The sequence below is a fragment of the Aphelocoma coerulescens genome, chromosome 13, assembly GCF_041296385.1.
Source record: "Aphelocoma coerulescens isolate FSJ_1873_10779 chromosome 13, UR_Acoe_1.0, whole genome shotgun sequence".
Lineage (NCBI taxonomy): Eukaryota > Metazoa > Chordata > Aves > Passeriformes > Corvidae > Aphelocoma > Aphelocoma coerulescens.
The window spans coordinates 17,239,787-17,254,888 of NC_091027.1; the positions used below are offsets into that span (position 1 = coordinate 17,239,787).

General features: G+C 55.7%; 1 protein-coding gene across 1 annotated transcript in view; it reads left to right on the plus strand.

The window, feature by feature from the left end:
* The window catches only part of LOC138118390 (protocadherin gamma-B5-like), a 105,149-nt gene extending 97,275 nt beyond the window's left edge, over positions 1 to 7,874 (plus strand). Inside the window, exons 6-7 of the mRNA XM_069029322.1 lie at positions 1,049 to 1,137; positions 5,411 to 7,874. Coding sequence (XP_068885423.1) covers positions 1,049 to 1,137; positions 5,411 to 5,637 — 316 coding nt within the window. The 3' untranslated portion in view covers positions 5,638 to 7,874. The remainder of the gene's footprint in view (positions 1 to 1,048; positions 1,138 to 5,410) is intronic.
* Positions 7,875 to 15,102: the final 7,228 nt, after the last annotated feature.

Sequence of the window (15,102 nt, forward strand, 5' to 3'; positions counted from 1 at the left end):
GGGTGCTGGGCAGCTGCTCCGTGATGATCCTAAATCCCAGCACACCGTGGGGTTTTCTCACCCTCCATCACATGGAAGAAGCTGCAGAACAGAGTTGTGGCCTGAAATAGCTTGAAAGGTGCATCCACTCAGAGCCTGCAGAGGACAGAGGAGCTGCTCATAGAAGGGTGCAGATGCACCTCTGGGGCTTTAGTGATAACTTTTCCTGGTCTTAAAATCAAGAGTCACACACGGTTAGAAGGGGAAAAGGGATTTTACCTTGGTATTTATTTCAAGGATCCTTAGGTGCTCACGTCCAGGTCATGTGCATCGAGATGCACCCCGCCGAGTCTCTGTGTCCCCCAACATTGGGTATATCATTATAGGTGTTACTAATTAGCAGATCTATCAAAGATTCCCCAATGAGAGGCTCAAGTGAGTCCCCCCTCCCCAAGGAACCTTCCCCTGGATGGTTCTATCTTGGTTTACAGAATGTGTTCTGGAGAGGACCTTGGGCTCTGGGGCACACTGATCCCTGGCTACGAAGCTTCTGAGATGTTCAGTCTCTTAGCTTGACAAACAAGTCCAAGAATGGAGGCAAAAAGCGCTAGGAATACAGAAGTTGTAAAAAGGTATAACGGGTATAAAAGAAAAGGCAAAAATCTTCATGGCATCATTAGGACAGCAGTTTTTATAACATTACAGTATAATTTTGGGAAGGGATTGCATTATATCCCATGGCAGGGGGTTGGAATGGATGATTTTCAAGTTCTCTTCTGACCCAGACCATTCAGTGATTCTCTGGTTCCGTACTGGTGGGGTTATGAGGTGATGAGGTGCTGGCTGTAGCCTCTGAAGGCAGCAGGAGTCGGGAAGGTGTTGCTGGAAGCACCACAGAGTCCCCAAGTGTTTTTGGTGGTTATTCTTCAAGAGCCTGGTGAGGGGTGGACACTTCTGGAAGGGTCTGGGCTCCTGAGTGCTGTTTAATAGAAGGATTTAAAGCATGCACTGCACCAGCCCACTCCTGACTGAACTGTAGTAACTTGCTGTTTGTTTTCTTTTCCCACAGCTCCCAGAATGGAGAGGAAGCTGGAGCCTGGCCGAACAACCAGTTTGACACGGAGATGCTCCAAGCCATGATCCTGGCTTCAGCCAACGGTTGGTCTCCATCACTTGTGGGAAACCCCTGACTCTTGCTCTGGCGGGGCCACCTCGGGTTCATGCTGGTAGATAAGATGCTGTGGGACTGATTTATCTGGGTTAGCTGGGCTGCTTTCAAAAGCTCTTCAACAGATGCCACAGCTGGTGGGAAAGCACTGATGTCCCTGCAGGGAGGATCCAGGCAGAGGAGATACCTGGTTCCTGGAGACAGGGACACCTCTTCCACTCAAACTCTGTTTCCTTTGTGCTGAAACATCATCTGGCTGTGCTGTGGTTGTGGTACATGACAGAGCCAGCCTTGAGATGATGTTTTATAAACTGCTTGATTCCAGAGAGTCATGGTAATTTAAACTTGCTGCAAGGCGAGCAGGTTTGTGTGTGGCTGGAGGCTGGAGCAGGGAAACAGCGAATGCCCGGCTTAGTATTCCCAACAAACCTCGTGTGCAGAGGAGCTCTCCGAGTCCCTCTGCTGAGCCACGGACTCCCCAAGGTTTTCCCCACTGGTTGCTGCTGCCTCCTTGCAGTTGTATTCACAGGAGGGTGGTTTGGGGTCATTTTGGGGTGGTTTGTTCTGGTTTATGGCTGTGCAGAAGCCTTGGGCAGGGAGAGATGCTCCCACGCACCCCCAGCCTCCGTGGCTTTGCATGAAACAAGGACAATCACCACTCTGTGCAGCGCTGTGGATAAAGAGCCTGGTTTTCATGCAGCCTTTATTTATAAATACCTCCAAGTCTTTCCCCCCTTGATTTAAAAATAGAAGCACAGCCATAAAACCCTGTGCAAAATGCTTAGGATGTTTCCTTTGAGCTGTCGGGAGGGAAGGAATCCGAGGGAGGAGGAAGGGCTTTGGTGTTGCTTTCTTGGAAAGCTGCTGCAGCTGAACTTCGCTGCTCCGCAGACACCAGGCAGCCTGGAGGCAGCTGTCGTGGCTGGGGACGGGGACGAAGGTCTGGGGCAAGGGAGTTGTTTACACTCAAGAGAAAGAAACAACGTGAAAATGTGTCTTTGCTCTGAAAAACGACCGTGGAAAAATAGCCCTTGGGGTTGCATGTGGTTATCATCACCCAGTGTCTCCAGATCCGGTTTCCTTGCTGGTAAATAAAGCTGTTTTTCTGGCTGCTGCTCCAGCCATCCCTGGGATCAGAGCTAAGCCGGTCCCTTCCAGGTTAAGCACTGACTTCCACGGAGCCCCGGGCCCTAGTGCAGCAAACCTCCCCCAATCCACAAGTCCCACACAGTCCTCACCTCTCCCAGGGCTCCAGTCCGCCCAGGGGGGTCAATGGAAATCAAATCCCTCCTCCAGGTAATGGCTTTCCCTTATCCATCCTTATCAGGCCCGTTCTGTGCTGGATGTGTGCATGGGGACACAGCACATGTTTTTCCTCCAGCACAGTGTTTTCGTGTCACCTCTGCTCTCTGTCCCTCCTTTCTGCCCTCTCTTTAAGCCAATAGTGTTGATTGCAGCAGGCTTTGATTAGGGGCAGCACTAATTGCCCATTAAGCTTTGTGCTACCCATCCCTGGGTGTGATTTCCTGGCCATTTCAATAATCCTTATCTTTTACCGTCACCCACTGAGCTCTGTTTGAGCTTCGGGGTGACAGATGGGACACAGTGACACCGGTGATGCCCTGGGTGCATCCCAGCCCTGGGCCAGGGGTTATCCTTGGCTTCAGCAAGAGGCAGCGCTGGCCCTGCCAAGCCAAGCCTGCACTATCCGGTCTTTGGAGGATTAAATCCCTTTCCCAATGGTTAAATCACCACCACAACTCAAGACTACCTGGGGACCTGATTTTTCCCCCAGGGCTGTAACCTTGCTGTAGGGCTTCTGTCTCCATTCCCAGCCATCCTTCCACTGGGTCTTCCTCCCTTGCAACTGGGAACAATATGAAAAGCCAGTGTTCTGAGCCATCTGAATGGGCAGAAGCAGCTGTGAGGACAGCCCAAGGGGCACAGATGCTCCAGGACACCAGACACTCAAGGGCAGACATCCTGTCCTTAAAATACTCTGGCTGCCAGTGAGAATTTATAGAGGTGCCATGGGATGGCGGGAGAGCAGACGGAAAGGCAGCCCAGGGAGGTCCTTGTCCCCCCAGGCAGGGGCAGACACCCTATATTGGGTCTCCTGAAAGCCCCACCAGCAGCTGCAGCAGCACCTGCTCTGGGGCTGCCCCCGGCCTCGCCTCTGCCCACGGGGGCGATGGAGCCACTCGCTGGTTATTTTTGCCGAAGGCCAAATTCTTGTTTTCCTCCTCAGGACCGTTTGGGATGATGACAGGCTGCTGGTAGAGGCTGAGCATGACCTTTGCAGCAACAAGAGCTGAAGTGCTTTGCTTGGCAAGAGCACCTCAGTGCCCATTTATAACCCTCTATTGTTCTTGTTCCCTCTTCTTTTTAGCCCTAATGTCAGTGTTACCTAGAAACAGCCGGTCACCCTCACCCGGGACCGACTGGCAGGCTGGGAACTTCACCAGTGCCTTTTTCTCCCTGGTGAAAGCTGTGCTGAGACTGCAAATTAATTCATGGGGACTTGGGTGGTGCTGGCAGCCCCAGAGCCCCGGTGTGTCTGGGACACAGGGCAGCAATACCCAGGGAGGAGAAGGTGGACTTGGAAAGTCCACCCAGCCTCTCACTGGGCTGACCCCAGCTGGGACAGTGCAGATAAAACAATCCTCCCCATGGCTGGAGGCTGTAGTTCACCTGTGGGATGGTCCCTGCACATCTCCAGTCATCCCATCCCATCCCATCCCATCCCATCCCATCCCATCCCATCCCATCCCATCCCATCCCACGGGGACCATTTGTGACATCTCCGTGGTGTGGGCTTCAGTTGGTTGCCAATGAAATAAGCTGCTGCTGAGGTGAGCGAGGATTAGCAATAAATGTCACTAATTACAGACACACATCTCCCCAGCCCGAGGACCTCCAAGCCCTGCTAGGTCTGGAACCCATTTCATGGGGACTCCGGAAGAATTCCCCTGTGGTGAATGCTTCCAGAGCGGGAAGTGAAAGGCATTTCCCCACGCTGGGTCGCTGTGTTTGTTCACCACGGCCCCCGCCCCGCTGCACAGTATCGTGCCTGTTTTCAGCCTCGCTGTGTTTTCCTCTTCGCCTGCCCCACCAGAGCAGCTGCAACTTTTCAAGCTGCAGTTGCTTCATCCTTCCGACCCCTGCAAAGGGAACGTGTACACAGCCATATTTCAGCGGGATGGTGGGATGTGGTCCAGCTCTTTGTCCAGCTTTCTGGCTGGCTTAGCCACCTCCATCTGCATAGGGAAAAGCAAAGGCAACACGGAGGCGTGCAGAGAGCCGGTTTGGAGTGAGGAGAAACACGAGGGGACCCAGCCCACCATCTCTGCTCATTGTTTTTCTTTGTTCCCACGATCTCTCTGCCTGCGAAGGGAGGGAGCAGCACCCCTGGGCGCTGCCTCGGGCCCTTTGGGTGCCCTTGCTGGGTGTCTCCGGCCTCCATGAGAGCCTGGCCCCAGCGTGAGGCAGTTAAAGGCTGAGATGGGAGCCATGGGATCTCACACAAAGGCTGAGCTTCGGCAAACCATTTCTGAGCAGGGCTGTGCAAGGATCCCACCCTGAGCCGTGCACGGGCAGCTGCACTGGAGCAGATCCTGCAGCAGCTCATGGCAACAGCATCCCTTGAGCCCTGCCATCCCCCCGTGCTCATTCCTCCCCCTGCCTCCACACATCCCCCCATCTCCATCTGGCCTCCACCATCCAGCAGAGCCCCGGCATCCCGGGGGGGCCCCGTGCCCCTCCCCACTCCCGTGCTTGCTCGCTCCGTGCTGGAGCTTTGCATAGCGACAGGAATGAATTTGCCTTCCCCTCCCCCTGCTCCCAGACCATCAGACACGCTCTGGCATCGATTTCCTTCGTGCTCGGCTTCCTAGAGCCATTTTGCGGTATTGCAGGGGAGGGGTTTTCTTTCTCATCTCCCGTGTCGCGCTCCCTGAATAAACCTGGCTGGAGAAAAATACCGCGGGCGGGGTTTTAAATGCGGCGGAAAAATAAATAAATATTGGATTTCCTTTAATGCATCACTAATGGTCTGACTGCACAATATGTTTGTAATGGGCAGTTTCGGGGGGGGGGGGGGGGGGGGCTCCGTGCCAGGCTCCCCAGCGCAGCCCTGTGGGAAGCTGAAGGGTGATGTTGGTTTGGGTTTGACACCCTGTGGGGCTGCTGGGCTTGAGGTGGGGTCTCCAGCTGGCTTTAACCTCCTGCCTTTCTCTTTCCCCCCTTGCCCGGCGCTCCCCACAGAAGCTGCTGACGGTAACTCGACCCTGGGCGGCGGCAATGGCACGATGGGGCTGAGCGCCCGCTACGGCCCCCAGTTCACCCTGCAGCACGTCCCCGACTACCGGCAGAACGTCTACATCCCGGGCAGCAATGCCACCCTCACCAACGCCGCCGGCAAGCGCGATGCCAAGAACGCCGCCCCCGCCGGAGGCAACAAGAAGAAATCCGGGAAGAAGGAGAAGAAGTAGTGAAGAAGAAGAAGAAGGAGACCTTAGAGCTACAGGGCAGCCGGCTCCAGCACTCCCCCAAAACCACAGCCCAGGCCGGAGGACGAATGTGAATTTTTTTGTGATGCAAAAGTAGGAAATGCTGCGAATGTATCTCGTCATCATCAGAGCTGAGAGCAGGGGCTCGCTGCTCTCAGGTCTCATGATGAAAACCAATCCGGAACCTAAACCAAACGCAAACAAGTGCCCTGTGAATAATGTTTTATACAATCCCTCGGGTGTTAGAATATGCAAGGGCGGAAGGCCTTTTGCCATGTCTTTGGATCCGATTTGCTCCCAGCTAGTCCGAGAAAGGCACAAGGCTTGTGCTTGGCTTTGCCCAGTGTAAATAATTTTAATGTGGATCTTTTAATTTATAGCCCTTCAGCTAGTTTTTGGGAAGGAAAAGGAAGTTCCTAGCTTAGAGCCCATGCTCCAGTTCTTCGCTCTTAAATTTTCCATTCGTAAAATTCACCCCCAGTCAATGATAGCGATGGATTTTGGAATTTGGAAGTTGGTAGGGAGTGCTTCAGTTCCTGCTTACCTGTCATCTGGAAAAAAAACCCCATAAGTGTTTATATTGCATGAGTCAAAGGGAATATGGCAAAGCTGCATCCGAAACATTTTTGGTTTTGTTTTTGCTTTTATTTTTTTTTTTTCCTAAAGCGTAACCACTAATGGCCTGAAATATGATAAGGAAAAAGCCCTCCTGCTGTGTGAGAGGCAGGGAATTCCATGAGGAGCATGCCGAGGTGTGCGGCAGCTGCCCCGGCGGTTCTAGGGGTCTCCGAAGAGCAGACACATCTCAAACCTTCTTTGCAGTAAATATTTATAATGTACAGTCAATGTTCTTATGGAATTAAGGCTAAGAGAGCCTCGCTCCCCCGGCGGCCAAGCCTGGCCAGGTCCCCACCCAAGGGACCCGGGGACGACGCTTCACTGTCTGCACACGGTGTCTGCATGCACGTCCCTCACCTCACACCTGCACTAGCGCAGTAGCTCCACGGACCCGGAGAAGTCCTCGCATGCCCGCGTGGTGCGAACGCGCCGGCAGCCGCCCGAGCCTCGCGCCGGGGCTGCCCTGGGGAAGGGGTGGGAGGGGGTGGGATGGCTCAGGCGGGGTGGGGAAACTCATTGCTTCTTGTTCGGGCCCCAAAGGTTGTTTGGGGCGCTCAGGCGGTTCTACAGGCGGTTTTTTTGGGGGTCTCGCCCAAAGGGGTGGGAGCCGCGGAGCTGCCGGTGCATGGCTTTGGTGCGGAGTTGGTGGCTGAGTAAGTGATGGTTGTTCTGGTGGCGTTTGGGGACCAGATCCAGACAAGGGACCCAAGAGCAGGGGGTGAAGCTGCAAAATGGGGGGCAATAATTAGGGGAGTGTCACACGGGACCGCACGGGGCCAGCCCGGAGGAGGTGATGCTCCCGCTGGCTTTGGTGTTTGTACCCTGTGGAGAGAATTGAAGGATGAGGATTAGAGTTTCTCCATGTGCCCATCACCGAAGCACCAGGCCAGCTTCCCATTGCAAAGCAGCTCTGAGCCCCTGGGAAGGCAGATGGGGGCTTTGTGTAGCCAGAGCCAGGAGAGGAGCTGTGGGGTGGTCAGGAAGGGGCGGCGCCGACTTTCCCAGGGGGTGTGTGTTGTTTTTTTTCCTTTTTTAATCACTAACACGTAACTCACCCGAGCAGATCCAGCCCTTTCAGCCAGGCTCTCCCCACCCCTGCCCCCTCCCCAAACCCAGGGCAGCAGGAGCATCCGCCGTGTTTCATCCGGATCCAGCCACCTCCGGCGCTGGCTGCACTGGGAGCGGTTCCCACCCTGTCCCCTGCAGCTGCCACCTGCCCCCCCCCTCTAGAAATGCTGTAGCTGAATCGTAGTCTTTATATTTTCTTTTTAATCTGCAATCTGAGGTAGCGTAGTGAGTGTCGTGTATTTAGTGGCGTGTTATTTTTAATCGCGGTAACTAACTTGTGGACATCAGTATTTTCAATTTCCTCTGTACCTTCTTTCCATGTGGTCTGTGCTCCGAGTGTACGTGAAATGAAACACGTTTGCCCTTTCAATGTGTCTAATATTGAATTATACTTATATATTATATATATGCTTATATCCTTCTTATACCCATATAGACCAACGTCGATGTGTTACACGCAAGTTTTATACTCTAATATTTATATTGCTTTTTTTCTTTGGGAAAAAAAAAATAATAAAATGGTTTCTTCTGAACCAATGGTATTTATTCTGATGGGAAAAGGGAGGCACAGGTGGGGTCGGTCCATCCCGGTGGTGCTGCTGTGCTGAGGCTTCTGACAGGGGTGGTTCAGCACTGGCTCCGGCAGTGGGGATGCTCTTGGGGCACCCCCACTCTTGTGTCCCCCAGGCCTGCTGTGGGGGCAGCCCCATCCTCTGGCCCCCCAGGCCTTTGAGTGGAGGGTGACGTGGCTGTGGATCATGACTGAGGACATGATGGGGTCGGTAGCTACAGCCCCAAGAGGATCCAGCTGCCCCTCTCCATCACTGGCAGGATCTGGTCATTCTTCCCCAGTCCCGGAGGTTCTGGAGAACCAGACCTGGTGGTGGATCCCCCCACCCTTCCTCATCACCAGCAGGAATCCACTCTCCCTCCTCCAGCCCTGGTCTGATTTGCTTTTCATGACCTCCCCTCTCTGCCCTTGGGGACAGTGGATGGGACGTGGTTCAGGCGTTGTGAGCGGAGCTCCCTGGCCAAGACAATCCTCCCACCCTCTCCCTGCGGGGGGTCCAACACAGGCTGAGGAAAAACATCCCGTGGCTCAGGGTGTCGCAACCTTGGAGGAAAAAATAAGCTGCTGCTGGCCAGATGTGAGGGGAAGGGTGGAGGAGGCAGGGGCAGAGCAACCCCAGCAGACAGACAGACAGACAGACAGAGCCTGGGGTTGGGATTTGGGGCTGGTCCCCCCTGTTAGCAGAGCACAGGAGGCTCCAGGTGTGCGGGGCACTGCCCCCATTCCTGTATTCCCATCCGTCCCCACCCAGTGTCTCTGTCCAGGTGCAGCTCTGTGGCCTCCACCCTCTGCCCCCAAAAAACGCCCCCGAGTCTGTCCTCACACACAGAGAGCACCCCCTGAGCCCCCCTTGCAGACTGACAGACACTTCCCTAATCTCCCCGCGCCCCACAGAGACACCAAAGCCCCATCCCGCTGCACGGAGGTGCCTGGAAATCCTCATGCCCCTCTCAGAGGAACATCCCTCTCCCCAAACTCCCTTTTCATCCCACAGATCCAGCTCTCCTTCCTCGCCTGTGCACGTGGGCCCAGCCCTGGTCACACACACACGAGGGGCTCTAACCAGAGCATCCTCCTTCGGGACAGGCGGTCCCAGGCCACAGGGGAGACCACGAGGGTCAGGGCAGTGACAGGGCAGGGATTTGCTGCTCCTGGGCCCCTGTGACACCGCGCCCTCTGCCCCAGCCCCCGAGCTGCGGTGCCTCCCGTGTTGGATCACCTGGAGTTCCTTGGGATGGCTCCAGGGGGATGGTGGGGATCAATCCCATCGACCTGTGGCTAACGGGGAGCAGGGCTGACCCCAGCACCTGTCCTGGCCGGGGTGGCTTCATGCCAGGGCACCAGGCATCACTGCCCGCTTGGCTGGTGATGCCCCCGGGTGCCTGGAGCTGCGTGCTGAGGGCTGTGGGTGAAGGAACCGGGGATGGTCAAGCCAGTGGGTCCTCAGATGAGTGACAGTCACCACTGGTGGGGAGCAAAGAGGCTTTGCAGAACTCTAGGGTGGGTTTGGGTTGAGGAGCCGCCACCTCCCCGGTGCCCTGAGCCCCGCGGTGTCCCCGCTGCGGGTGTCGGTGTCAGGATGTGCGCAGTGAGAGGGGGCACATCGAGCTCCATTTCATTTCTCTTCTCTCTTGCACTAAAATTACCGCAGGGCACGGCGAGAGCCGGGAAGGGGAAGTCACAAACACAGACCTGGCCAATTAGCTCTGATGAAGGAAACCCGGTCAGCCGCGCTAATTACGGGGGACAGGCGGGAGTGGGAACGTGTTCAGTGCAGCGTGGTGAGCTGGGGAATTCCCGAGCTGAGGCGGGGACACGGCGGAGCCCAACAGGAGCAGAGCCAGAGTCACAGCCCTGACGAAAGGGACACAAAGACGGGGGCAAGACAGAGCCCCCGGCAGGCGCTCGGGACGAGTGACATCGCGGGGTTCGTGGCATTGCTCCCGGGAAGGGTGGCCTGGCCTTGGAGAGGAGGCCCTGGAGGTGGGATGGGAGCGAGTGAGAGGTATGGGAGGTCTTTCACTGCAGCCATTGGGGGGACTGAGGGACTCTGCCTGCAGGGGGCTGCGGGGGACGGGTGGCTGTGTCCCCCCCAAACCAGGTGGGGGTGGGGGTGTGGATTCACCAGCAAACTGTGAGGTGCCCAGCCAGTGCCAGATGGGGACCCTGTGCCCAGGCCAGGGTATCCGTGCTGGGGTGCTCTGAATGTCCTTCAGCAGCCAGAAGGGGTTCAGATCTTCCTCCACCTTGGTGCCCTCCTGCTGCTTCTCCCCCTTCTCCATCTCCTTTTCCCACCACAGGGATCAGCTCAGCACTTTTCCTCCCCTCCCTGCCACTCAACCATGGCATGGGACCGGGGAACCTTCCGACTCCACAGGCAGCAGAGCTGGAAGCTCTCGGTGGTGCAGGAGCAGCTCACACGGTGGTGGGGACCCCCTTGTCCCCTCTCTGAGGATTGTCCCCAATTCACTTCCTGCTCCTGGCAGAGATGGAGCATCCAGATGCCACAGGTGGTGCTGGTCCCATGTCACCAGCTTGTGGAGCCCTTGTTCGCAGCAGGTTTTGTTGGTGTTTTTTCCCAATTGACCTTGAAAATCAAACCAAAACACAACAGAAAAAAACCCAAAAAACAAACAAAAAAAAAAAAAAACCAAAAGGAGTTGAGCCAAGCCAGTTTTCCATTGGATCTGTGAGCTGAGCTGACCTGCCACTCGGCCCCAGGGAGGGCTGGGTGGGAAGCTGGAATCTCCATCAGGCTGTGGTCATGGGCTGAGTCCCATCAGCAGCTCCTCCAGCCATGACTTCACCCAGCAAAGCAGAGGGGGGCGGAAATCACCGAAAAAGCCGAGTTTTCATGCAGCTCTCTCTCACCGCTTCCTTCGGGGTCCCCAAAAGCACTGGGGAGGTTGCCCTGGGTCTGACACAGACGCTGGGGGCTGGAGCCTGCCCGGAGCAGAAGACACCCCTGGGAGGTGGTGGCAGCGGGGGCTTCTCCTCCCCTAAACGCCTCAGAAGGGCGGGCAGCCAATGCCATCCAAAAGCACTTGGAATACGCAGTACTTGGGGTACAAAATGTCCAAAAGGGATCCACTGGGGGCAGTGGGGGCAAAAGACCAGGTGAGGAGAGGGGGCGTCCATAGCAGGGGATGTGGTGGGAGAGCCCTCCCTGCAGCCCCCCTGCCCTGCACCCCTCCAGCCCCCCCAGCACATCCCCTGGGATTTTATTTCCCCCTGACACAGCTGGTTCCTCTCGCACCTCACACTCCCGGGGGGGAAGCGAGAGGTGTTTCACCATCCTCCACGTCCCTTCCTGCTCCATAAATCCTCTTCCCGCCGCCGTGATTTATTATTATTTATAACAATAATAAAGCGTGCGTAGACGGAATAAAATTCGCCTTTTGCTGACTGGAACCTTGTGACCACGGGGAAGGAGAGGGCGGAGGGAGGGCACTGCTGGCCCTTGGCCGGCCCCGCTGGGACTCGGGGGCTGCCAAAGGCTCATCCATCACATGGAGGAGCAGGACCAGCCCTCTCTGCACGAAATAGGATGTGGTGGGATTTTGTCCTTTCACAGCCTGTGTGACCTTGCGGTGGCCTCTGCCGTGGGGTGGCATGAGCTGCTGGGAGAACGCTCTGTCTGTCTGTCTGTCCTCCCCGTGGGACAGAGCCCTTGTCCCAGCCGTGCTGTGGCTGGGTGCCCGAGGAGATCGGTCCAGGGAACCAGCCAGAACCTGAGGTCATGGGGCTGGGAAAGGGGAGGGCAGGGAGGAGAGGCAGGGAAGGAGAGCGATGCCAGGAGGGGTGAGGGCAAACCAGGCAGAGAATCTGGGCGCTGCTGTTAGGACACAGAGTGGCTGGAAGGGCTCAGCTCCGAGGGGACACCCCTGTGTGTGTCCCTCACCCCGAGCCCCCACACTCTGCTGGAACTTGCAGGGTCACTGTCCCCGAGCTGCCTGGGATGTCCCTGGTCCCAGGGTCTGAAGCTGCCTCTGAAGGCAGGAACACCCCTCTGCTCCCCAAGAACTCAATGCTGGCCCCCCAAAAACCATCCCTGGGGGGTCCCTGGAAGCACAGAGCCAGGCAGGGCTGTTTCCCTCATGGAAGCCTGCAGCCCCTATTAGTTACAGGGGGCAAAGGCAGAGCTTTGCAAAACCCCCAGCCAAAAAAAAATAAAGCCAAAATGTTCCTCTGGCAATGTGCAGGGGCTGCCCATGCCCAGCGCTGTCTGCCCGACCCTCTTCCCTTGCATCCCAGAAGTGGCCATGCCCAGTTTGGGCACAGGGTTTTCAGCCCCCTCTCCAGTGAATGGGCAGCAGTGCTGAGCTTTGCTGGGGCCCGTGAGCTTTGCTGGGGCCACTGGGAGCAGGACAGGGAATGGATCTGTGTTGGGGTGTGTCGCGGGTTGGGTTTGTAACCGGGCAGAAACACCAATTTAGTGTAGTGGTTTGGTCTAAAACACTCATTACTGTTTATCTTCTGTGAGATAAGAATTAGGAGAAATGCAAAGCAGGCACCAACTTGAATGAATATAAAGAAGTTTATTAACAGACCTAAAAGAAGAAAAGAAAAAAAAATTATACCACCTTCAGAACTCTCCTCCTCCCCCCACCTTCCTCCCTTCTCCCACTGACAATGTAAAGACAACCCTTAAGATGCTCAGTCTGTTTATCACTTCCATAATAACCTTGTTCAGTCCATTTAGAAAGAGAAGTCTCTTCTTGCTCGTGCTATGAAAACAGTATCACACCGAGACAGCCGCCCACTTCCAAATATTGTTCAGTCCATTCAGGAAGAGGAGTCTCTCTGCTCACATGTGAGTCCCTTCCCCCGACTTGCAGCTTTTCCCACAACTGCTTTTGAGGGTCCACTCTTGAAGTTTTTTTGGGGTACAATTTTAAGGTTGAGCCATTCAGAAACAAAAACCAGAGGCCCTTCTCCTTCCCTGGGAGCAAAGGGTCTTTCTTATCTTCAAGACTATCTCTGGGAGCATCTCTAGGAATTGAGGTTTTTCTCCTTTCCTCTTTGGAGCAAAAGTCCTCATCTGGTTCATCTGGTTCATCTCTCTCTGTCCAAACTTCTCATGAAATTACAGCTGCGGCAGCATCTGCCTATTGCTCACGAGTTGAACACTCCACCCCCCATATCTTCATGAAATTACAACAGGATACTCTGATATATCATAGCTTCACAACAGACTTTCAGCTTTTAGCATCTCCTCTCTCTCTTCCCTCAGGTTTTCAGCTCTTCACAGCAATAAAAGGGTTAATCTCACCTCGGCCTTGCAGCTGGAATGTGGCTTATCGCAGTTGGTCACTGACCTGTGCCGGACATCGGGACATCGGTGCTGCTTTGCTGAAATCTTGGCCGCAGTGGAGGGGGGGTTCCGAGCCACTCCGGCTGCCCACGGCAAGGCAGTGGGGGGGGGTTCCATGGTTCCATGGCTGGAACAGGCCCATGGCTCCAGGCTGGCCGTGGCCCGGCCCAGCCTGGCCCAAGCAGGGCCTGGCCGGGCCTGCTAGCCCCTGCACGGGGCCTGCAGCCACCTGTCCCAGCGCCGGAAACGAGAGAGAGCTGTGGGGGAGTTTGTCTATTCTTAAGTGTGGATCACAGAGGCGGTCACAACTTTAAGTGGCTTAGAGAATTGTCCATATTCAAACTGGCCACTGATAGGTTCTGTCAGGTCCCAGAGGAAGCTGTAAGCACCCCTTAGCAAGGATATCCCTTCCGGGACTATGCTTGCTAACCTATGACAGGGTGTGTTCCTCTCACGGGGGACAGGGATGTGGGTGACACGGAGCCCAGCACATCCTGCTGGCCACGGTTCGGAAGCTGCTGCCAGTTTTGGGCTGGGGGAGCAGAGACACGTCCTGGGAACCTCCCCTCCTCTCCCACAGGGCTCACGACATGTGGGATTTGATTTGGGGTTTGAGGGAAGCCCTCTTGCATGAAGCCCAGTGACACAGCCTGGCTGGCACAGGGAAGGGAGAGTGGCCAGTGCAGCCAAGTGGTGCAGGAGGAAAGGAGCCCCCCAAGACACCCCAGCTCCAGAGGGCTTCGGGGAGCCCTGCCCGCCCCTCGCTTCGGTGGCACCTGCACCGCTGCTCCCCAGGGCTGGGCAGTGGGGACCCTGCCATGCTCCCCATCACCTCCAGACTGGGGGGGCCCCATGAGCTGCAAGGAGGGGCTGGGACTCCCCCAGATAAATGGAGGAGGAAGGTCCTTGTGCTGCAGAACGAGATGGGACGGGCGCCAGGGAGGGACAGCGGCCAGATGGGAGCAGAGGGACAGGAAGAGGGAGACAAAGCTGCTTTGTGCAGGGCAGTGTCTGCTGCAGGGGAAGAGGGGAAATAGGGAAGGGGTTCACGGGTGCCAGGGGATGGGGTCGGGTTGGCTCCCTTCAACCCCACAGTGGGGTGCAAGAGATAATCCACTGGGGTGCAGGAAAAAAATGTGTTTTGTGCCATTAATAACTTCAAAACTATTTTAAAACAGTGGTTTTTTCATCTCTCCCCCATCCTTTTTTACCTCGTGTTTTAGCTTGTGCTTTAAAGTGCACTTGTTAGCCCAGCAGTACGTGTAGGGAATTTATAAATCAGTGAATATATCGGGGGGGGGTGTGGAATAAAAAAAACGTGGAGCCTGGAGCTCTGCACGGTGCTGGTGGGTGCCTGATGTTGTTAGAGACCAAAAGCGTCCTCCTGCCCTGCTGCAGCACCCCAGGGTGATGGGGCATTCCCTGCTGAAGCTCACAGGGTCTCTCCCAGGCCCTGCAGAGATTTGGGGTGTCCCCACCCTCTCACTGAGCATCACCCCGTGGTCTCTCCGAGGCCACCCCAGCCTGACTTCCCTCCATCCCCCTGGTCCCCACAGTCAGGCCCAGTGCCAGGTTTAAACAATTATTTTATCCTGGCTTTTTTTCTCCCCCGTTTTCACAGGACACTGTGGGCCTCCCACTCCTCAATTAGCAACTTGTCATTGACGAGCTCATCAAAAGGCTGCTAAAAAAACCCAAACTGAGATTTGATGCAAACTAGGGCAATAATCAGGTCCCTGCCCTGGTTTTTAAATTATCCCAGCTGTCCCTGTGTGTCCCTGTGGGGATCCACTCCTGAAAGCCTCGTGGAGCCAGTGCTGTCCAGCTGGCTCCATCCCACACCTCTGCAGCAACAGGGACCCCTCGGAGAGGAAAG